This window comes from Centruroides sculpturatus, unplaced genomic scaffold (assembly GCF_000671375.1).
Source record: "Centruroides sculpturatus isolate CEXI.00-Female unplaced genomic scaffold, Cexi_2.0 scaffold37, whole genome shotgun sequence".
Taxonomy (NCBI): Eukaryota; Metazoa; Arthropoda; class Arachnida; order Scorpiones; family Buthidae; genus Centruroides; species Centruroides sculpturatus.
Genome location: NW_019384346.1, coordinates 577,534 through 602,439, shown reverse-complemented (window position 1 = coordinate 602,439; position 24,906 = coordinate 577,534). Strand labels below are relative to the sequence as shown.

General features: G+C 30.7%; 1 protein-coding gene across 1 annotated transcript in view; it reads right to left on the bottom strand.

Moving 5' to 3' along the window:
* LOC111635619 (cadherin-87A-like) overlaps positions 1–24,906 on the bottom strand; it is an 86,315-nt gene that overhangs the window by 36,258 nt on the left and 25,151 nt on the right. Inside the window, exons 14-19 of the mRNA XM_023380636.1 lie at positions 20,247–20,320; positions 18,191–18,458; positions 14,297–14,442; positions 14,155–14,227; positions 12,486–12,558; positions 989–1,167 (exon numbers count right to left, since the gene is read on the bottom strand). Of these exons, the coding sequence (XP_023236404.1) occupies positions 989–1,167; positions 12,486–12,558; positions 14,155–14,227; positions 14,297–14,442; positions 18,191–18,458; positions 20,247–20,320 (813 nt within the window). The remainder of the gene's footprint in view (positions 1–988; positions 1,168–12,485; positions 12,559–14,154; positions 14,228–14,296; positions 14,443–18,190; positions 18,459–20,246; positions 20,321–24,906) is intronic.

The following is a 24,906-nucleotide window of genomic DNA, read 5'->3' as shown; positions in this document are numbered from 1 at the left end:
CAGACGATAGTAAACTCAATTTACCCGCCTAAACTCTCCGTAGCGTGGCGCTGGACGGCGGAAAGTAGTTTGGCTGCCCGATGACGTTTTACCGAATTATAGGAGTTTTTTTACCATGTTTGTACGGACACCGTCGCAATTTTTTCGCCGTCATATAGGAATCCGAACTATAGGAACCCGTGTTATAGGGGGGTCGACTGTATATCAAATTATTCAAACTTCAAGACACCATTAAAAATAAAAATTGCATTATAGTGAACATTTTTTTTAGTTAACTGTATAAGTTGGAGACCCCACAGAAAGCCCGTCGCGACCCCCTTCTGGGTCGCGACCCATAGGTTGGGAACCCGTGATCTATACAATAAAAAATAAAATTTTCTTAAAACTATTTAACCTCAAGTTTGAAATCAGTGAAATCATTTGGTTTGAAATTTGATTAGTTAGTAGTCTCTTAACTGGATAAATATAATATAGAATTTGTCACTAACAGATTCAACAATGCAGTCTTAAACCTGAAAATGATTTTTTAAGATGGTCAAAAAAGTTTGTTCTCCAAAAGGTTCTGCTGTAAGATTTTTCTGATTAGGTTATTTGGTTAATAACTGAAACAAATTAATCCAGGCAAATCACTTTTTTTCTTTTATAATTAATATTATTATATATACAGTAAACAGTTAAGAATTTAGGAACAAATTTTAGTGACATCCTTTTAAAATGTTTTCTTAAATTTTTTATTATTATTATTAATTTTGATTTATTTGTTTATTATATTTTTATTGATTCAACAGTAAAAAATGATATTATCCTTTATAAATTAAAAAAGAATTATACTTTTAAATTTATATATAAGACAATATCTTGAAAAAGCAAATATACTGCTATGAATTTAAAAGAAAATAAAAAAAATTTTATCAGTATTTTGATGTTTACTTGAAGATTTATATTTATTTAATTCATATAACTTTTAATCAATATAAAATTTATTTACTTCTATGTTATATTCTCTTCTATTGTCATAGTCTAACTTTGAATCTTTTGCTACTGTGACAATACCAGTTGAAGCATTTACAGCAAAATCTTCATAGGCACCTTTTTGAATTCGATAAGAAATTTGTGCATTAATTCCAGTATCATCATCCCTTGCTGAAACTTGTTCCACAATTGTACCTAAAAATTATTTTTAATAATAAAAGTTAATTAGTTTAAGTTATATTATAAAGCAATAGTTTGAAAATATTAACATTAATTTGTAAAATTTAAAAATGTTTAAAATCTCATTTTATTACAATTTTAATAATTATTGTCATATTAACTAAGAATGATCAATGAAATTAATATATTTAATTATTTTAAATACAAACTTATTGTAAATAAACAAAGCAATTATTTATTGTGACATCATCATAATGCCAGGCTGCAATTTTTTATTATATTTTTAATTTATTTAATTTAAAATATATGCTCTCCATCTCAAATTAGTAGTGTCTTGTCTCTGTACATCATACTTTTCCTTTAACAATAGAGTCATGCTAGACATCTATGTAACACCTTTGGGGGAAAATTTTTTGAATTGAAATAACATGACTTCCAGTTTGCATCGGAAGTTCAAATGTAGTTAACAAGGGTCTCCTGCACTTAAGCTTTCCATATCTGGTCTTGTCTTTCATCTATATAACTGTTCTCAAGATTAAGGAAAGACAAACAGCAAACGTATGACAGTGGGAATTTATAGGTCTACAATTTTTCAAATTGCAGCCCAATTAATGTTGTTATAATTCGAAACCAAACTCGAAATAAACAAAAAAGTTTAATTAATTATTATATTTCAAATCAGGGGTGTAGCCACGATGGGGCAGAGTGGGGTGCTTGTCCCCTGGCTCATTTAGTCAAACAAAAAATTATAGGTCAATAGGTTATAATAGTATTGCACGACAAGAAAGCATGTTTGAATCATGGCAGGAAGACACTACCATATTGGTCAGTGATGAGAGTGTTCTCTGGTGAACGAGTGGGGAACTGGCGGTTCAAGGTCTGGATAGTCTGTGGTAAGACTTGAAGATTATGTAATGTTTGAGGTTCGAATTTAGTGGGAAAATTCTAGTACCTTCTGTTCCCTATTTAAGTGCTGCAATCAGTGCGAGTGAGTTGATGCATTTGAGCTTTGTTCAGAACATACCACGAGCAAAGTTTATTTGAAACCTTGTTGTGTCCATGTGCAATAATGGATTTTTTATGTCGTTTTAAATTAATAAGTGTTGTATTTACTTCTATTGTATGTTGTAAGTGTTTTAATAAATTTGTTAACTTTATTGTGCATTTATTTAATTTTTGGACCACAATCCCATAATAGCAATGGATATTAGAAATCTAAAATGGATATTAGAAACTTTTTTAGCATGAAAGGTATGTATCTATATTATTTTCATTTGAGTTGATGAGTTGCAAAACAATCTAATTAAAGCAACTAAAATCTTCAGGAAATGCAAAGACTGTTTTTTTGTTTGTAATAGTGATTTTGATGTTGTCTTTATTATTGAAATTTTAAGAAAACTCATACAATACTAAATAAGTAAATAATAACAAGCATACCACACTCCAATTATTTTAAATAACAGTTGAAAATTGTAATTAGCTACTTTTGCAGCAGTTTTACTTAATTAGATGGTTTTGAAATGGTTGATTTTGCAACTAGCTACTTCTGCTAGTTGCAAATAATAAAACAAATTTGTACAAAATATTAAAGGTTTATGTTTTTAAAGTTGAAGTTTCTGGTGTAGAGAGTCCATTCAAAAGCTTAAATTCTCAGTTCTTTTAATTTTTTTGGGAAGTATAGTAGTAGTTATTTATTTTCTTTTAGGGAGACAGAAGAGGAAGCAACCAATTAATAGTAGTAGCAAAAAATGATAGCGGCAGAGAAGAGAAATCAAAGCAGAATGTCGGCACTTGCACAACTGCATCTACACCTGCATATTGCTTTTTAAGTGCATCAAGGGGATCTTCGCTACCATCTGGTTCTGGTGCACAAGATCAAACATATTTTGATAATGATGTGGGTCACTGGCTTGGATGTTCATTTAGTATGACCTCATCAAAAAAAATGGAAGTTTTAAAAAGCTGTTGGTCACCAACTCCAAGTTATGACTTTGCTGAGGATGCTGTGCAATTAAAAAGAAAATTCAAATACAGCTGGTTGGTGGATTATGCTCCTTGGCTGGCTTATTCCAAAAAATTAAAGGGCATGTTGTACATTTACTGTGTTGTTTCCACCAACTAATGTGCATGGTGTTTTGGGTTCTTTCATAGTGAGGCCCTTTACTCACTATAAAGACATGCATGAATTTGCAAAATCTCGCATGTCATCTCAGTGGCACAAATCAGCAGCCACAGCAGCAAAATGTTTTGTTGAAAATATACCTATTGATGTACAGCTGATTTCTGTCCACCAACAAGAAATAGAAGCCAACAAGAAAATTGTTGCATCAATAATTTTGACTGTGATGTTTTGTGGTACACATGACCTACCTTTGAGGGGCAAAGAACATCATGAAGGTGCTTTTGAAGACTTGATCAAACTCAAAATTAATGCTGGTGACCACATTTTAAAAGAGCACATAGAAAAGGGTACAAAAATGCCACTTACATGTCACCACAGATTCAAAATGAAATAATCAGCCTATGTGGCAACATCATTACAGACGACATCACTACTGATGTAAAGAAAGCATGTGCTTACAGTATCCTGGCAGATGAGAGCTGTGACATATCAGGGAAAGAGCGACTTTCTATTGGGGTTAGATTTTTTGACAAAGAAAAGATGATGGTTTGTGAGGAATTTCTAGGTTTTGTAGAGTTGTAGAGATGGATGCAAAATTTGTAGCATCTGCAATTAACAACTTTGTAGAAAAGGTAAGCCTTGATCCAGAAAAGTGCCTCGGACAAGGATACGATTGGTGTTCCACTATGGCAAGAAATGATGGTGGTATCCAGAAAATTATTCAAGAAAAGTATACAAGAGCATTATACTTTCACTATGCTAGTCACAAACTGAACTTAGTTGTAAACAACTTAAACAAAATAGCAGCGATATGAAATATGGTCTCTACAATAAAAGAAATAATAAGATTCTTCCGAGAATCGGCCCTTTGTCAAAAATGCATACTAATGCTCTGTGAATATACCAATGCTCTGTGAAACCCATTGGTCTCAAAAATATAAAAGTATCACCACATTCAAGGAACACCATGTGCAAATTGTTATGGTGCTTGACAAAATATCAACAGACAGTAACAATGCAATGAGAAAAGCTGCTTTTCAAATGCATTGTGCTGCTACAAAATCAGAATTCATTGTTAGTGTTTGTCTCATAGCAAAATATACAGTGCTTCTGCAACTGGTGGTAAATGCTCTTCAGCCAAAAAGTGTGGATTTACTTCAATGTGCAAGTCACATAAAAAAATTACAGACATCAAGAGAAAACACCGTGGAAATGCAGTTGGTGAAAGTCAGTGTGATACAGATGCTGAAACAATTGCTGAGCAGCTTCGAACAGATTTCAATATGCCGCAAGTCATAAATCATCAGAAACATCATGCAAATCCACCAGCACAGACTCCTAGCAAGTTTTGGAAAAGATTATTAATGAATCTATGTACAGAATAATTAGTAATGTCTCTGGAACAGCATTTTTCTGAGGAGAACTTGCCCGCATTCTCATTGCTTATGTTGCACCCTCATGTAATGCTTGATATGACATATGAGGATTTAAAAAAAAAAACTACAATTTGAATGATTTCCTCGGTGAAGCTGAACTTTGATACAACCAATGGAAAGAAAAAAATGCACCAAATGCTGAACTGAAGGAGACAGAACTAGCTGCACTAGTTAAAGAAATGCAATTGTTCTACCCATCCATAAAATGGGCACTACTTATCTCACTTGCACAGCCCTGCACAATGTGCACTATCAAATGATCCTTCAGCACCTTACGCAGGGTAAAAACTTGGATACGGTCAACAATGACAGAAAATCGGCTTGTCAGTCTTTGTATGATGAGTGTGCATAAAAAGAGGGTTCTGGAAGCTAAAAATAAATTTGAGAAAGAAATTTTGACAAGATTTAGCCAGAACTCCTGTAGGCTAGGGCTGAAATAAGATTTAGATAGGTTCGAATAGCATTGCAACTAATTACTTTTAGTGTTTTCAAATATTCAAATAAAACCATTAATATATAATATCAACTGCACATCGGGTTGTATACAATACATTAAATCTGACTTACAGAACAACCGATGCAAGGTTACAGGTTCTGTAAGTCAGATTTAATGTATTGAAAACCATTAATAAACAACATTATCTTATTTTTGCCCTCCTGGAGAAAATCCTGACTATGCCCTTGTTTCAAATATTAAAATTTTTACATTGCACAGAAATGAAGTATAGTACATTAAGTTTAATGATTCAATCTATTTTAAAGATGATTTTCTATGTTTATTATAGTTTTCTTTTGAAAAAATGTTACAGAATTGAAACATACATAATTAAGGAAACATAATTATAAGTTCATCATAGCATATACAGGTTAATATCACATTAAAAATTTACTTTTATTTTGCCAATCTGCAAATATTTTAATTGCTATAGTTATCCCAATAAAAATTAGATGTGAAGTTATATTGGCTTTCATTGCATTTCCCTCAGGACTCAACTGCAGACGACCTAGAAATCCATAAACTGACGCGGCTACAGAGCCAACAAGACCCAAGAACAGAAAACGACAGAATGTTCACTTTCAGTGAAGTAAGGAAAGCAATAAAAACACTAGCGAACGGAAAGGCCCCAGGAAGAGATGGAGTAACGGCAGAAATGGTTAAGGCCCGATTTGAGAAGATACCGATGGCGTTTGTCCACCTATTCAATGAGTGCCTGCGAATGGGGATATTCCCGACAAACTGGAAAACGGGAAATATTAGATTCATTCCAAAACGAAACAACCCACAGTCCCCTGATGATTACAGACCGATCAGCCTTCTACCTGTGCTAGGGAAAGTTCTTGACGGCCTAATGATAGATAGAATAAACCACCATCTGTTTAAAACCGATTGCATGAATAGCAGCCAGTACGGGTTTAGAAAGGGGTGGTCAGCAGTTGAGGCAATTCTAAACGCCAAAAACTTTGTTAAAAATGCTCGGGAAAACAACAAACATGCTATAATGATCAGCATTGACTACAAAAAGGCTTTCGACCACCTATGGTGGCCGAACGTGCTCTACAGGTTAAAGGAGGTGGACTGCCCAAGGAACATTACTAACCTGGTGAAGAGCTATCTTACGGACAGACGGGTGGAATTCACCACAAACAATATCTCGGTAAGCAGTACGGTACACAGAGGTTGCCCACAAGGATCATGATGTGGTCCGGGCCTCTGGAACCTGGTTTTCGATGGATTACTGTATACAATAGAACAATCCACGGACATAAAAATTCAAGCTTTCGCCAATGATCTGCTGATCATGATAGCCAATAAAAACTGTGACCACCTAGCCAAAGAGGCAAATAAGGTAGTGCAGAAAGTACAGGAATGGAGCGTTAATCACAAGTTGCCGATAAACCGTGCAAAGTGTGCATCAATGACATACACACGAAAAGACAAGTGGGGGCAACTAAAAAGAGCGATAGGTATGCACATCGATGGCAAGAAAATCAAAACAGTCACGGAATTAAAGTACCTCGATATATACTTCGACCAAAAATTGAACTGGCAAAGCCACATTGAAGAAATATGTAGGAAAACTAATCAGAAGATAAATTTCCTGACATGGATAGCAGGCAAAGAGTGGGGGCTAAATTTTCGGAACTGCAAAATCATTTACAAGGCAGCAATATGGCCGGCTGTGCATTATGCAATACCTGTATGGCATGAAGCATTAAATAGCATACATGGAAGAAGGAAACTCATGTCCATTCAGCGCAGAGCAGCCCTACAAATGTGTAGAGCTTACAGGACGACACCACGGACGCGCTACTGATTCTCGCAGGTATACAGCCAATACACCTCACAGCCAAGGCACTCACATGGAAGTGGTACCTTTCCAAAGGAGACATCACACAATGGACAGATCAAGGAAAGGCCAATAACAGGAAGGAGGAGAAAATTCCAGCTAATTGTGATGATTTAATAGACAAAATAAAATGCCACGGGATAGATTACTACAAAAGCGGGAGGAACCATTTCCACCCAGCTGACGAAACAAACTACAATGTTGACCTACAGTTTGAGGGAATAGAAAACACACCAAGTGATTGGGCTGTCTACACAGATGGGTCTAAGCAGGAAAGGGGAGTGGGTGCGAGAGTGGCCATATTTGCACGAAATGGCCGGAAGACCTTCCAAGCACACCTCAAGATGGCACCTTACTGCAGTGTCATGCAGGCTGAACTTTGGGCAATGCACAAGGCCCTAACTCACATAGCCACTAACATCAATTATTACAAAGCGATAATAAATATCTACACTGACAGCAGGGCAGTGCTGCACACACTTGAGAACAAAAGGAGAGCCACACGACTAGGAAGAGAACTAATAAACACTGCAAACTCTCTTGCTATGCATAGAATCATCCACTTCAACTGGATTCCGGCCCACAAAGGTTACGGAGGGAACGAAACAGTGGACCTGCTGGCCAAAAAGGCTTGCGTACTCCACTCCCCCCACACCTACTCACGCATACCGATGACGATGATCTGGGAGAAAATAAACTCAATCACAAACACCCTATGGCAGATTGAATGGGACAACTCCACGACGGGAAGACTTTGCCATAGATTTATACCAACTCTAACGGCAAGGAAAAAAGCCCATCACTTTGAACCCGATCCAGACATGACCCAATGCCTAACGGGTCATGGGAAATTTCAGTCTTACCTTTACCGTTTTAAAAAACGCATGGACAATAAATGTGATTGTGAACTTAAAAGTGAGGGAGACGCCGAACATTTTATGTTCCACTGCCATAAATTCCACTAGCATAGAGCAGAATTTTTTAGGGACACCATCACAAGTGGACTAACATGGCCACCACAGCTGGCAGACATCTTTGCCACCAAACGACTGTGGTGCAGCCTTCAAACATTCGTTAAGAAAACAAAAGAACTAAAACCGGACTACCTTCAAAAAACAGCAACAAACACCAAATGACAATAGTCCAATCCACCAAACATCGGAAAGTGAAACAGACGAAGATAACAAGGACAGTTCCTGATCGTATATGCCATGTACAGTACATATAACTTCCCCTGTTTTACATTAATTGCTCGATATTACCTTATATAAATTGTAAACATTAACCCTGAGTACTGTTTGTATTGCCGCGCCATTTTGTCTATATGGTTTCCATGCTATTATTGGATCTTGTAACCATATTTTGTTTTACTTAGTGTGTTGAGGCGTTTCAGGCGCCCATGGAACCCATGGTCACTTCCTTCCTCTCTCCTATCTATCTAACTTCCTCTTGCTGCTTATCATCTTACCTTCGAACCTTCTTTCCGTTTCCTATCTAAACGAGCTAAATCAGTCAGCTAAAAGACCGACAGCTCTCTCACCCTCTTTTACAAATTACAAATTACAAATTGGCTTTCATTGACCAATAGCATATATACCAGAAAATTATTTTATTGGTGTCTATTGGTTTAAATAATTTATTCACCTAGACTACTAGTAGAAAATTCTATTGGTTTGAAATATTGCTCTATAATACCAATAAAATTATTATTGATTTCTATTGGTTTATGGGAGAGAAATCACACTTAACCAACATTAAAAAACATGTATTTATTAAAAATTCTGAGTACTTTCAAAGACACAGCCTTTGTCATCAGGCAAAATTGAACACAAACTTTAAAACATACGTTCTGTTTATGTTCTGTTCTTATTTTTTTTAAATTCAGTTAAGGCACAAGATTGGAATAATGAAAATTCAACAAAAGTTGGAACAGTCTAATAAAAATGCAATGCACGCAAAATTATCAACAAAATAAAACTTCCAAGTGAAGATCTTTAGAGTGTCTACAAAGTGAAATGCTGAAATAATTCTATCCATAAATATGGAATATCGATGGTAGGGTATTACAGGGTGAAAGTGATCAATATAAAGATTTTCCCATATGAACAGCATTCTTTTGTTATAGTACCATCTCAGTAACCTAGTGTTAGTCCAAAGGGGCACATAGTCATGCTCTAATATTCTTTTTGAAAGCTCAGTTTTGAGTTTATTATTTGCAATATCCTCTTGATGTTCTGCTATCCAAACTTGCAACATTCTAGATGTGGCTCCATTGTACATTAATGTTGTTCCTGAAACCAGCTGTTCGAACAGAATTGCATAAACCCCCAATTTTTTATACACAACACTGTCTCTATCATTACATAACAATCTACATAAGGTGTACTGGAGAACAATTGGTAAAATGAGGCCATGAGTTCTAAAGAGATGGGCTATGTGTAACAATAAAGAGCCCAAAAAAGGAATTGGCGGATAAACAATGCAGTGGTCTTGTTTATTAAAAAGCAAAAAAGACAAGTGGGGGCAACTAAAAAGAGCGATAGGTGTGCACATCGATGGCAAGAAAATCAAAACAGTCACGGAATTAAAGTACCTCGGTATATACTTTGACCAAAAATTGAACTGGCAAAGCCACATTGAAGAAATATGTAGGAAAACTAACCAGAAGATAAATTTCCTGACATGGATAGCAGGCAAAGAGTGGGGGCTAAATTTTCGGAACTGCAAAATCATTTACAAGGCAGCAATAGAGCCAGCTGTGCTTTATGCAATACCTGTATGGCATGAAGCATTAAATAGCATACATGGAAGGAGGAAACTCATGTCCATTCAGCGCAGAGCAGCCCTACAAATGTGTAGAGCTTACAGGACGACACCCACGGACGCGCTACTGGTTCTCGCAGGTATACAGCCAATACACCTCNCGGCAAATTTAAATTTTCATTTGCTTGCAAAACCTCCGCTGACGAAGTCGCGGGTAACAGCTAGTATATATATATATATAGCAGGGGTGGCCAACCTGCGGCTCGCGAGCCACATGCAGCTCTTCGAAGGATTATTTGTGGCTCTCGATAAATGTACTGTACCCGAGTTCCCTTTTCATTTTTGTGTTATTACATTTTAAAAAATTATTATCGTCCGTATGTGTTTCAAAATGTCTTTTAAATTACTAACAACAAATATGAAAGACTAAGTGCAACGTTGTAACAAATTTCATTTCCGTCCAAGTTAAGAATGATATGACTCATCGAAAACTGCAAACATAAACAGTGGCGTAATTGTCCGTTATCGACCGATTCCAGACCGATTTTGAATTTGTAAACTGTCATTGCAATGGACAGTTGACATTGTGCTCTGAAGGAAACAAGTTGTATCACTCTTGCTACGGATATATTTTGTAATCTGGAATTTTTTGCATACCTTTAATTGCGGCTCACAAAAAATTTCAAATTTTGAAAAATGGCTCAGACTATCAAGGAGCTTGGCCACCCCTGGTTTATAGTGTTTATTTGCTTGATGAAAGAATGCAAAACTTTTTATTTCATTTGCCTGCAACCTAAATGAATATGTAATTTTTCCTATCTTCCCATTTTAAAAAATCAAAATTAAATATATACTCAAAATTTATTGCTTGTATTGTACAGCTGGTTTAGTTCATAATAAGTTATAAATTTTTTAAGAAATAAATTAATTTAATAACTAGGTTGATTAGTTAATACCATTAACTAATATTCAATGTTTGATGAATCAGTGTTAATTAGAACCCAATACATTGTTTATTTTTAAGTATTTTCATTTTTGTAAAGTTACTTTCTGTATTGTTTATTTTAAAATACTGTATAAAAAAAATGTACAATATGTTTATATTTAAACATATTATACATCTTTTTATTTCCACCAGAGGATTCTCAGCTTATAAATGTGATTATATAACATGGATGCTGTTGAGAAGGATTTTTAATGATTTTTAATGTTTGTAGCTGTCGTAGCCTACAAAAAGAGATTGATGTCAAGATCATTTTTAATTGTGTGCAAGTTTTTTGATAATATTTGTCTGTTATATAATATACAATATAATTTTTAGAAGTTTTNTTCCTCTTGCTGCTTATCATCTTACCTTCGAACCTTCTTTCCGTTTCCTATCTAAACGAGCTAAATCAGTCAGCTAAAAGACCGACAGCTCTCTCACCCTCTTTTACAAATTACAAATTACAAATTGGCTTTCATTGACCAATAGCATATATACCAGAAAATTATTTTATTGGTGTCTATTGGTTTAAATAATTTATTCACCTAGACTACTAGTAGAAAATTCTATTGGTTTGAAATATTGCTCTATAATACCAATAAAATTATTATTGATTTCTATTGGTTTATGGGAGAGAAATCACACTTAACCAACATTAAAAAACATGTATTTATTAAAAATTCTGAGTACTTTCAAAGACACAGCCTTTGTCATCAGGCAAAATTGAACACAAACTTTAAAACATACGTTCTGTTTATGTTCTGTTCTTATTTTTTTTAAATTCAGTTAAGGCACAAGATTGGAATAATGAAAATTCAACAAAAGTTGGAACAGTCTAATAAAAATGCAATGCACGCAAAATTATCAACAAAATAAAACTTCCAAGTGAAGATCTTTAGAGTGTCTACAAAGTGAAATGCTGAAATAATTCTATCCATAAATATGGAATATCGATGGTAGGGTATTACAGGGTGAAAGTGATCAATATAAAGATTTTCCCATATGAACAGCATTCTTTTGTTATAGTACCATCTCAGTAACCTAGTGTTAGTCCAAAGGGGCACATAGTCATGCTCTAATATTCTTTTTGAAAGCTCAGTTTTGAGTTTATTATTTGCAATATCCTCTTGATGTTCTGCTATCCAAACTTGCAACATTCTAGATGTGGCTCCATTGTACATTAATGTTGTTCCTGAAACCAGCTGTTCGAACAGAATTGCATAAACCCCCAATTTTTTATACACAACACTGTCTCTATCATTACATAACAATCTACATAAGGTGTACTGGAGAACAATTGGTAAAATGAGGCCATGAGTTCTAAAGAGATGGGCTATGTGTAACAATAAAGAGCCCAAAAAAGGAATTGGCGGATAAACAATGCAGTGGTCTTGTTTATTAAAAAGCAATGTCTGAGAATATATTGAATTTTTGCCATGATTAAGGAGATACCTAAATTTTGCTAAATAATATCATGCCCTGCATACTACATCTGATATATTCACATCTCACATTCACATGATATATGTTATATTTTATAGTATTTTATTACTTAGAAATCAACCAACTATCAGCCAAATTATGCTACAAATATTTATTAGTAAATATAATATAATAAATAGAAATTAAGCTACAAATATTAATTTAGAAAAATCATAGAATAATTTTAAAATACATACCAGCAGGAGATGATTCTGGAAGAGAAGCAGAATATTTTGGTTTTTGAAAAAATGGACTATTATTGTTTGAATCCTGAAATATAAAATTTTAATTTAAATAAAATAAATCTAATATCTACATTTTAATTCTAAATATTATGGTTTTTTATTGTAGATATTAAAATATATTACTACTATACCTGTAATAAAATAATCTTAAGTTTTTAAAAATAATATATATTATTATTTTTTAAAAATTTGTTTATTATATTATATATNCGGCAAATTTAAATTTTCATTTGCTTGCAAAACCTCCGCTGACGAAGTCGCGGGTAACAGCTAGTATATATATATATATAGCAGGGGTGGCCAACCTGCGGCTCGCGAGCCACATGCAGCTCTTCGAAGGATTATTTGTGGCTCTCGATAAATGTACTGTACCCGAGTTCCCTTTTCATTTTTGTGTTATTACATTTTAAAAAATTATTATCGTCCGTATGTGTTTCAAAATGTCTTTTAAATTACTAACAACAAATATGAAAGACTAAGTGCAACGTTGTAACAAATTTCATTTCCGTCCAAGTTAAGAATGATATGACTCATCGAAAACTGCAAACATAAACAGTGGCGTAATTGTCCGTTATCGACCGATTCCAGACCGATTTTGAATTTGTAAACTGTCATTGCAATGGACAGTTGACATTGTGCTCTGAAGGAAACAAGTTGTATCACTCTTGCTACGGATATATTTTGTAATCTGGAATTTTTTGCATACCTTTAATTGCGGCTCACAAAAAATTTCAAATTTTGAAAAATGGCTCAGACTATCAAGGAGCTTGGCCACCCCTGGTTTATAGTGTTTATTTGCTTGATGAAAGAATGCAAAACTTTTTATTTCATTTGCCTGCAACCTAAATGAATATGTAATTTTTCCTATCTTCCCATTTTAAAAAATCAAAATTAAATATATACTCAAAATTTATTGCTTGTATTGTACAGCTGGTTTAGTTCATAATAAGTTATAAATTTTTTAAGAAATAAATTAATTTAATAACTAGGTTGATTAGTTAATACCATTAACTAATATTCAATGTTTGATGAATCAGTGTTAATTAGAACCCAATACATTGTTTATTTTTAAGTATTTTCATTTTTGTAAAGTTACTTTCTGTATTGTTTATTTTAAAATACTGTATAAAAAAAATGTACAATATGTTTATATTTAAACATATTATACATCTTTTTATTTCCACCAGAGGATTCTCAGCTTATAAATGTGATTATATAACATGGATGCTGTTGAGAAGGATTTTTAATGATTTTTAATGTTTGTAGCTGTCGTAGCCTACAAAAAGAGATTGATGTCAAGATCATTTTTAATTGTGTGCAAGTTTTTTGATAATATTTGTCTGTTATATAATATACAATATAATTTTTAGAAGTTTTACTTCAAGTCGCCTGCTGTTTGTGGTTCCTGGATTGGAATTAAAAAGGATTTAAAGAGAAAAAAAGTTATTTATATTATCTTAATTTTCAATAATGAAAATAAATAACTCATTTATATTTAAACATAAACAATTACAAAACATAAAATATAAATTATATTGTAATCAATTTTACATAAAATTAAGAATTGATTTGTGAATTTTAAAGTCATTGCTCTATCGAAATTTAAAAAGAATCAACATACCCGAATAGTAATTTTAACAGTTGTTGTTGCAGGATTTGGACCTCCATCAGATCCTTGTATGGTTAATACAATACTATCGAAAATATTATTTTATTATTTAATGTAAAAATCAAAAACTTATTGATTATTTTGTTCAACTTACAGATCTGTTCGAAGTGAAGAAACATCTAATCCTGAAGGATCAGTGATTGTAATTTCGCCAGTTTTTGGATGTACTGCAAATAATTTCCTATTATTTCCAGCTATTATTTTGTAAGTCACAACTGAAGTAATGTCAGCATCTTTTGTCTAAAATTAACAAGATAATATAATTTAAGTTTACGACATTATTTCATAAGATAATTCTAATAGCAATAAATATTTTCAATAACTTAATCAATACACCTTTAATAGTGGGTAAAGTTAAAGGAACACTTCAACTTCACTCACTGTTAAAAGGTGCATTGGTTAATTGAGCAGATTAACTATAATGGCTAGTTTTTCCTTATTTTGGATAAATTTCAAGTAATAATTTTCAATAGGAAAAAAAATGAATAATTTCCAAAACATATTTAAAATAAGATATCTAAATAGCATATTTATTTCTATAATATTCATTAAATAAAAATATAATCTAAATAATATAATTATTACCAATATATAAATTACAAATAAGCAATTCAAACTATTATATTAAAAATCTTCTTTTGATTAATTTAAATATTGTAGATGATATTCAATCAATCAATCAAATATTCAATCAATCTTCTTTTGATTAAATATATTTAAATGGAATAAAAAAATTTATAAATTATTGTACAATTATTAAATTAAAATTATAGTAAACTCCATTACAGTGTTTTTTAATTCAAAACTTACAAAAAAAATTCATATTTTAATAATGATTTGTTTTTGATAGCCTTATGAAGAATTTTTTTCTAGAATAAACTATATTTTGCTAGAATAATTCAATTAGCAAATATGATTTGATATTCTATCCATTAGAATAAAGAATAGATAAATAAATCATCCAAAAATATTTAATTGTTAACATTCACTTAGATCAAAATCAAGGCTGTGCACACGAGGGTTTGGGGTTAACCCCCATTTGGGAAGAATAAAAAAAATAAAAAATAAAAATGCATCTCATTAAATTAGGTAAAATCAATTAACAATGTTACTAAGTAGAAAATAATATAAAAAGAGTTAGCAAGTTCAAGAAAATATAATAACAAATGTATTGAAAATTTTCACAACAGTTCTAGAATGTTTTGTTACCAAACAAAGTAGAAGGTTATCAAAAAGAATGGAAGTTTGTAGAACATAGTGGAAATTTATAGTGTATTCTATGAGGGTATATAAACAGTATTTCTGTATAGAGTGAGCTACTTTGTGATTAGAAATCAGCAAGTTAAAAAGTGAAATAATGACAGAAATATTATAAAGAATTTGTTGAGTTATTAAACAAAAGTTTTGAATGAAGAAGGCTATATTCAATAAAGCAGGGAATATCATTGATGTAAACATTTTCATTTTTAGTTCAATCTCATTATTTTTGTGTGTTCTTAGTATAAGATGTCCAGTGTACAACTGAATTCTTCATTAAGTTATTATTTTTGCAAAAATAATGGATCCTTAAGAGATAAGTTATTTATTTATTGGAATTAAACTTATCCAAATAAATAAATTAAAGAAACAAAATTAAAATATTCTCTATTTTCTTACAGCTGAAACCAGAATGCAATTCCCAATTAAATTTGACATATGATGATAGTGAAGTCTCAAAACCAGCTCAGTCAACTGATGAAATATTGGTCCTACTGACAAGAATAAATACTAACTAACCAGCAATAACTTACACAAAATATATCCTTGGAATATGGTTTCATTTTTTTAAGAAGAAACTGAAAACAATTATTCCAAATGCTTATAAATTTGTCTGGTTGTCTAAAAACCAACCTTTTTTTTCTAAAAAAGTATGAATTCACTTGTTCTAGAATAGAAATATTCATTTCCAAGGACACTGGTCAAAAACTTTCCATTGTTTGGCTTACTCCAGGAAAGAGGATGTAACTTTTTGTAAAGCACGTGTTTTATTACCTAAAAAGACTGCTGGTATTGGTTCTCAACCTATCAAAGAATTGGTAAATGAATCACACAGAAATTGGAAGAAAGCACTTGATTACTTCAAGAAAAACAAATTCACTGTTTATCATGAAAGTAGCATAATGGAATTAGAAAGGTTTAGAAAAATTAGTGAAGATAAAATGTTGTTTATTGATATATAATTAAGTTTCAAAAAGAAAAAGATAAGGTAATCAAGAAAAAAAGAAGAAACTGATGGACATTGTAGAAACAGTAAAACTTTGTGGACAGCAAAGTTTAGTCTTGAAATACCCAAAGAAAATAACACCCGAAGTGCCTGCTGTAAATGATGGCAATTTTCAAGCCCTTCTCTAGTAGTGAACTAAAACAGATGACAGATTATTTCATACCTCGTATAAGCTTCTTTTATATTGGTGAATAATCTAATCAATACTGATATTTTATTTATTTTATTTCATTTTGAATCATTAATAAAAATAAAAACCATTCAACTATCCAGCAAAATTCTTTAATAATTTAAAAACATTTTCAAACGCATTAAGCGTTCATCATCAGTTATTTGGAAATTCCAAATAACGGTTATGTAAAAAATTTTTTACATAACCATTATTTGGAATTTCCGTTGCGTAATTTTTCGAATTTCACATTTAAAATTAGAGAAATAACTGATGATGAACGCTTAATGCGTTTGAAAACGTTTTTAAATTATTAAAGAATTTTGCTGGATAGTTGAATGGTTTTTATTTTTATTCTCCAGTAAGCAAGTATACTATTTTTGAATCATTAGTTGATAGATAAATAAGTATTTTATAAATTTTTAATGTTATTTGGGAAGCATAATAAAGTGACTAGATTATGCCAGAATGAGGTACAAATTTCAAATTTCAGCCATAAGAAATAATGAAAAAGATCAATGATTCAAGATGTTATTAAATATATTGATGTGTACATCATATTGTGTCATGGTGATTTTTGTAAAGTTTTTCCATTAGGTAATATAAGAAATAAATAAGGTAATATAAGGTTGGTGGCATTGTTAACACCTCAAGGAACCATTGGTGATGATGACCTCATTATTTTACTCTCCTTTTCTAGTGCTGATTTTCTGTTTAGTCAAGTCAAGTCTTTTGCATAATCTTAATCTTTTGTCACACAGCCAGTTATATGAGCATACCCAGTTTTTCACAATCTCCAACAAACATATCAAGTCTAACAAGCTCTATCCCTATTTACAAAATTTTGATTTACAAGATGTTTTGAAGAACTAGGTATGCTTGTAAATAAGGGTTACATTGTAGATGTATATACTTGTAAATCAATATAGTTTTGCATAAAGTGTTATTATCTTTAGAATAAAGAATAATATATTAATTTATTATTTAAATAAAATTAATTCATTTTAAGCATGTCATTACTAATTTATTTATATGAAAATATTACCAGTAAATATTACATTTAATAAATCCATTATAACAACATTGGGTTGCAATTTGAAAATATTAGAGGCCTATAAATTCCCACTGTTGGCCCATCTGTCCTTAATCTCAAGAACGGAATTAAAAGTTGAAACCAGATATGGAAAGCTTAGGTGCAGGATGCCCCAATTAACTATATATTAATTTCCACTCTAGACTAGAAGTTATGTGATTTCAATACAAAAATTTTCCCCAGAACAAAGTTACATAGATGACTGGCATGGTGGACCAGGAAAAGTATGATGTACAGAAGCAAGATATTACTAATTTGAGGTGCAGAGCATATATTTTAAATTAAATAAATTAAAAATTGCAGCAAATTAAAAATAATTGCTTGTTTAATAATTATTGATTTATTTTATGCTACTTAGTAATACAAATAAACAACAATTTAAAATAGAATTTTAAGTTATTCCATTAAGTAGTTATTATGTGAGAGGTAAACATTATTAATACTTGCACTTGCTGTTACTTACCTTTACTTGTAATGGAGGATGGAATTTATTTGCTGCCTCATCAATTATAGCAGTATAAACATCTTGCAAAAATACAGGAGGATTATCATTAGCATCTACAAGAGTAACAGCCAAAGGAACAACTGCAGTTTTTCCTTTTCCTTTATTATCAGTAGCTTGATATGATAAATAATAAGAAGGACGAAGTTCATAATCTAAACAATTTCCAGTTCCTGGTGTCTCACAAGGTGCAACTGTAATAATTCCTGAATTTGGATTCACAGAAAATCTAAAAAATATAAAATATTTCTTTTTCAGAATATAAAATTTAAATTTATGTCTTTTATGAATTGAAATACAGTAGAACCTCGATTATCTGGACTAATTGGGGATGAAGGTAGTCCGGATAAGGAAAAATCCGGATAATCGAATCAAATACTTTAATTTGTCTTTTAATGATAATACAATACGTTATCTTTTTGATGACATATCGGTAATATTAAAAGTAAATACTGTATTTAAATTGTGTTCAAATTTTCAAGAAACAAACGTTCGTATTAAATTTGTACTACTACTGACCAATGCTAACTGACTATCTATTATTTGAAAGGCTCTCTGGTGGCGCAAGAAGACGGATTTTATAAAATAAAAAGCAGTTGAAACTGCATTTTTATGAATAAAAATTTGACAAACTATTTATCGTTTTATGACGAGTAAAATTTTTTCGTCGCGTTCACAGCTTTTAAGTAACGCATAAACCTTCAAGGCGCGAGGCCCTTCAGACCGCGAGGCATAGGCGGTGGCCCACGTCATCCATGCCTTACGCTGCCCTTGGTCATAGAAATGATATAATTTGAATATAAATTATTTATAAATACGTATGTCAAGTTATATTTTTATTACTACGTGAAATATATTTAAGAGTTTACGACCACTGTGCTGGGTGAGAAGTTGTTGATACAAAAAAAGTTATGCATTCCATCACGTACATAAACAGTGTCGTAATTCGCCAAGTGCAAATCAGCAAAGTCATAAAATTTTTGTTTATTTTGAACAATCCAGATAATCGAAAATCCGGATAATAGAGGTCCGGATAATCGACGTTTTACTGTATATAATTATTTCCATCTGAATAAAAAAAATGCTAAATAACTGAAGGAATTAATAATTTGTAAATAATTGATCAATGCAGTATTCATGATAATGAAGGATAAAAGATTACATCTCCATCAGGAACAATTATTTCTTTTGTACTTTTCTTATATTTTCTAATGAATTTATAACATTTAAGTAAATTCACAACAGCATGAGATGTAAAAGAAAAGTAACACTAGAATCAATGAGTCCAGGATTCAACTCAGATTAAACATTTTTCAGTACAACATATCCCACCATCAGATTCTACAAAAATTGAACAAGAATGTTAAAGATGCATTTTAAAGCTTTTGAGCATTTGGAATTTTCAAACATTCATTTAAAAACAATTTAAGTGATTCTAGAAGGATGAAATGGGTGATTTGAGTGTAATTATTTTGTTGTTAATATATAGTCAATTTTTTTTGTTGATGTGAAAACACAGCTCTTGAACAGGAAATAAGAAATGTCATATGTGTAGTGAATGGAAGATATTAGTAATTTTCTTGGTAGAAGGTAGAATAGTTAAGAGTAGATGTCAATGCTTGTAGATTGTTTATATCTGGTATCATTCAAACTTAGATGATGGTTACAAAGTTAATTCATTTATGCATTTCCTGATTGGTTGCATGAAATTACTTGAGAGAAACTTGTTAATAAAATGAACTACAGTAAAGCCATTTATTGTTTTGTTATATTTTAAAGACATGTATGTTTAAGAGTATTTTCAATAATATTTTCAACTTAGATCTTAATCTTTAATTATTGAAAATTTATTTTTGAATTTGAATCAATTTTTAATTGATTAAAATCAATTTTCAATAAATTTTCACTTAAATTTCTTATATAATTCTTTGCTTATTTTCATAAATTTCCAAAAAAATGTTTTGCTTAAATAAAAAATACATTGTGAATTAATAATAAATAAATATTTCATTCATACTTTTCAGCTCCATTACCAAACAATGAATATACAATTCCCTTTTCTCCGTATATTCCTGTGTCTCTGTCTGTTGCCTAAAATTTGAAAAATTAACAAAGTTTTAATATCAATACCAGATGGCAGTCTNGTTAATGTAAAATAGATTTGCAATCCATGAACAAGGATAGGCATTCCAATGTTAAGGAGTTTGTTTTTTAATGCAAAATATTGGTTAATATGTAAAACAAAACTTCTTGTAGCCACAAGAATTTAATAATGATTATATTACATTATATAAGCATAAAGTACACTGTTTACAGTTTCCACAAAGTTACATGAGCCAAAGAGGAAAACACAAGACATATGGCCATGGGCATGTTTTTCAACTATAATGTTAGCCACAATACTTATGATATTGATGTTGTTGTTGTTGTTGAGCTCCAACTAGCAAAATTACTTTCTCTTAAAGTCAGTGCTTTGTACACTGACAATGCTGAACAATTTGGTTAAGACAGTTGACATGCATTGGAAACTGAAAATTTTGTTGTTTACTTTTTATGTCCTGTTGGCACTAAGAGAACATTTTTTCCACACAGGCCTACAAAGGGATGCCATGTGTTGAGAGATGGCCTGACTGTCCCTGAATAGTTCCTGGGTTTTTCAACCTGCCCAGATTCTATCCCAGGCATCCCAGAATGGTAGATACTTTAACCACCTTGTCCATCTCACTGGTGAGGAGTTTATAGGATTGGGAGATTTTTTATTAAAAATCTGTAGTTTACAAAATAGTTCTTATTGTTTATTATTTAATAATGAAAATAACAAAACAACTGAATTACAATATGAAATACTATAATTAGTTTGTAATTTTAAAATTAAAAACAAACCATTTTCATCAAAATCCAAGTAAATAATTTATTTTTAAATTTGTAGTTTTATGCTTGCACAGTTCCTGGTTTCAATTTGACAAAGTCAACCTGTTATATACAGCAGCTTTTATCACTGTTTTACCAACTCTAGCTGATAAAGAATCAATGCTAATTTTCTGACAAATCACTATATCTCAATAAAATGCATGTTTGGAGTAATACATAAGTTTATTTGTTTATTTATTTTTTAAACATATCTAAACAAGATAAAATATCAACATAATGAAATAACTGGGAAAAAATTTAGCTTTTCTCATTTGATAGTGTGATCATTATTTTTTGTATAATTTGTTTAATATGAACCTCATTAACACAAAGTGCCAATTTTTAAGTCCCTTCAACTTTGCATTAACAGGATTCAACTGCATACTTATTTTAAATTATATACATATTATTATGAGGTAGATCTTAGGTCTAGATTAAAGAAAGAAAGAGGATAAGAGGATGAGAAAGAGGAGAGAAGGTCCCAGTTTCCCGTTGTCGGAAACCTGTTTAAGCTCCGACGCTTAAACTCCGATTCTAACATTGTTTGTAATAAATTATATACATTTTATTATGAGGTAGATCTTAGGTCTAGATTAAAGAAAGAAAGAGGATAAGAGGATGAGAAAGAGGAGAGAAGGTCCCAGTAGGATACTAAGTAAAAAGGGTGAATGAGAAAGTATGAAAAATAAAATTTTATGGCCATTGTTTGAAGGTTATTAATTTAAATGTGAACTTGATGACAATTAAACGTTATTGAGTTAAATGTGAANAGATTGATGTCAAGATCATTTTTAATTGTGTGCAAGTTTTTTGATAATATTTGTCTGTTATATAATATACAATATAATTTTTAGAAGTTTTACTTCAAGTCGCCTGCTGTTTGTGGTTCCTGGATTGGAATTAAAAAGGATTTAAAGAGAAAAAAAGTTATTTATATTATCTTAATTTTCAATAATGAAAATAAATAACTCATTTATATTTAAACATAAACAATTACAAAACATAAAATATAAATTATATTGTAATCAATTTTACATAAAATTAAGAATTGATTTGTGAATTTTAAAGTCATTGCTCTATCGAAATTTAAAAAGAATCAACATACCCGAATAGTAATTTTAACAGTTGTTGTTGCAGGATTTGGACCTCCATCAGATCCTTGTATGGTTAATACAATACTATCGAAAATATTATTTTATTATTTAATGTAAAAATCAAAAACTTATTGATTATTTTGTTCAACTTACAGATCTGTTCGAAGTGAAGAAACATCTAATCCTGAAGGATCAGTGATTGTAATTTCGCCAGTTTTTGGATGTACTGCAAATAATTTCCTATTATTTCCAGCTATTATTTTGTAAGTCACAACTGAAGTAATGTCAGCATCTTTTGTCTAAAATTAACAAGATAATATAATTTAAGTTTACGACATTATTTCATAAGATAATTCTAATAGCAATAAATATTTTCAATAACTTAATCAATACACCTTTAATAGTGGGTAAAGTTAAAGGAACACTTCAACTTCACTCACTGTTAAAAGGTGCATTGGTTAATTGAGCAGATTAACTATAATGGCTAGTTTATCCTTATTTTGGATAAATTTCAAGTAATAATTTTCAATAGGAAAAAAAATGAATAATTTCCAAAACATATTTAAAATAAGATATCTAAATAGCATATTTATTTCTATAATATTCATTAAATAAAAATATAATCTAAATAATATAATTATTACCAATATATAAATTACAAATAAGCAATTCAAACTATTATATTAAAAATCTTCTTTTGATTAATTTAAATATTGTAGATGATATTCAATCAATCAATCAAATATTCAATCAATCTTCTTTTGATTAAATATATTTAAATGGAATAAAAAAATTTATAAATTATTGTACAATTATTAAATTAAAATTATAGTAAACTCCATTACAGTGTTTTTTAATTCAAAACTTACAAAAAAAATTCATATTTTAATAATGATTTGTTTTTGATAGCCTTATGAAGAATTTTTTTCTAGAATAAACTATATTTTGCTAGAATAATTCAATTAGCAAATATGATTTGATATTCTATCCATTAGAATAAAGAATAGATAAATAAATCATCCAAAAATATTTAATTGTTAACATTCACTTAGATCAAAATCAAGGCTGTGCACACGAGGGTTTGGGGTTAACCCCCATTTGGGAAGAATAAAAAAAATAAAAAATAAAAATGCATCTCATTAAATTAGGTAAAATCAATTAACAATGTTACTAAGTAGAAAATAATATAAAAAGAGTTAGCAAGTTCAAGAAAATATAATAACAAATGTATTGAAAATTTTCACAACAGTTCTAGAATGTTTTGTTACCAAACAAAGTAGAAGGTTATCAAAAAGAATGGAAGTTTGTAGAACATAGTGAAAATTTATAGTGTATTCTATGAGGGTATATAAACAGTATTTCTGTATAGAGTGAGCTACTTTGTGATTAGAAATCAGCAAGTTAAAAAGTGAAATAATGACAGAAATATTATAAAGAATTTGTTGAGTTATTAAACAAAAGTTTTGAATGAAGAAGGCTATATTCAATAAAGCAGGGAATATCATTGATGTAAACATTTTCATTTTTAGTTCAATATCATTATTTTTGTGTGTTCTTAGTATAAGATGTCCAGTGTACAACTGAATTCTTCATTAAGTTATTATTTTTGCAAAAATAATGGATCCTTAAGAGATAAGTTATTTATTTATTGGAATTAAACTTATCCAAATAAATAAATTAAAGAAACAAAATTAAAATATTCTCTATTTTCTTACAGCTGAAACCAGAATGCAATTCCCAATTAAATTTGACATATGATGATAGTGAAGTCTCAAAACCAGCTCAGTCAACTGATGAAATATTGGTCCTACTGACAAGAATAAATACTAACTAACCAGCAATAACTTACACAAAATATATCCTTGGAATATGGTTTCATTTTTTTAAGAAGAAACTGAAAACAATTATTCCAAATGCTTATAAATTTGTCTGGTTGTCTAAAAACCAACCTTTTTTTTCTAAAAAAGTATGAATTCACTTGTTCTAGAATAGAAATATTCATTTCCAAGGACACTGGTCAAAAACTTTCCATTGTTTGGCTTACTCCAGGAAAGAGGATGTAACTTTTTGTAAAGCACGTGTTTTATTACCTAAAAAGACTGCTGGTATTGGTTCTCAACCTATCAAAGAATTGGTAAATGAATCACACAGAAATTGGAAGAAAGCACTTGATTACTTCAAGAAAAACAAATTCACTGTTTATCACGAAAGTAGCATAATGGAATTAGAAAGGTTTAGAAAAATTAGTGAAGATAAAATGTTGTTTATTGATATATAATTAAGTTTCAAAAAGAAAAAGATAAGGTAATCAAGAAAAAAAGAAGAAACTGATGGACATTGTAGAAACAGTAAAACTTTGTGGACAGCAAAGTTTAGTCTTGAAATACCCAAAGAAAATAACACCCGAAGTGCCTGCTGTAAATGATGGCAATTTTCAAGCCCTTCTCTAGTAGTGAACTAAAACAGATGACAGATTATTTCATACCTCGTATAAGCTTCTTTTATATTGGTGAATAATCTAATCAATACTGATATTTTATTTATTTTATTTCATTTTGAATCATTAATAAAAATAAAAACCATTCAACTATCCAGCAAAATTCTTTAATAATATAAAAACGTTTTCAAACGCATTGAGCGTTCATCATCAGTTATTTCTCTAATTCGAAACGG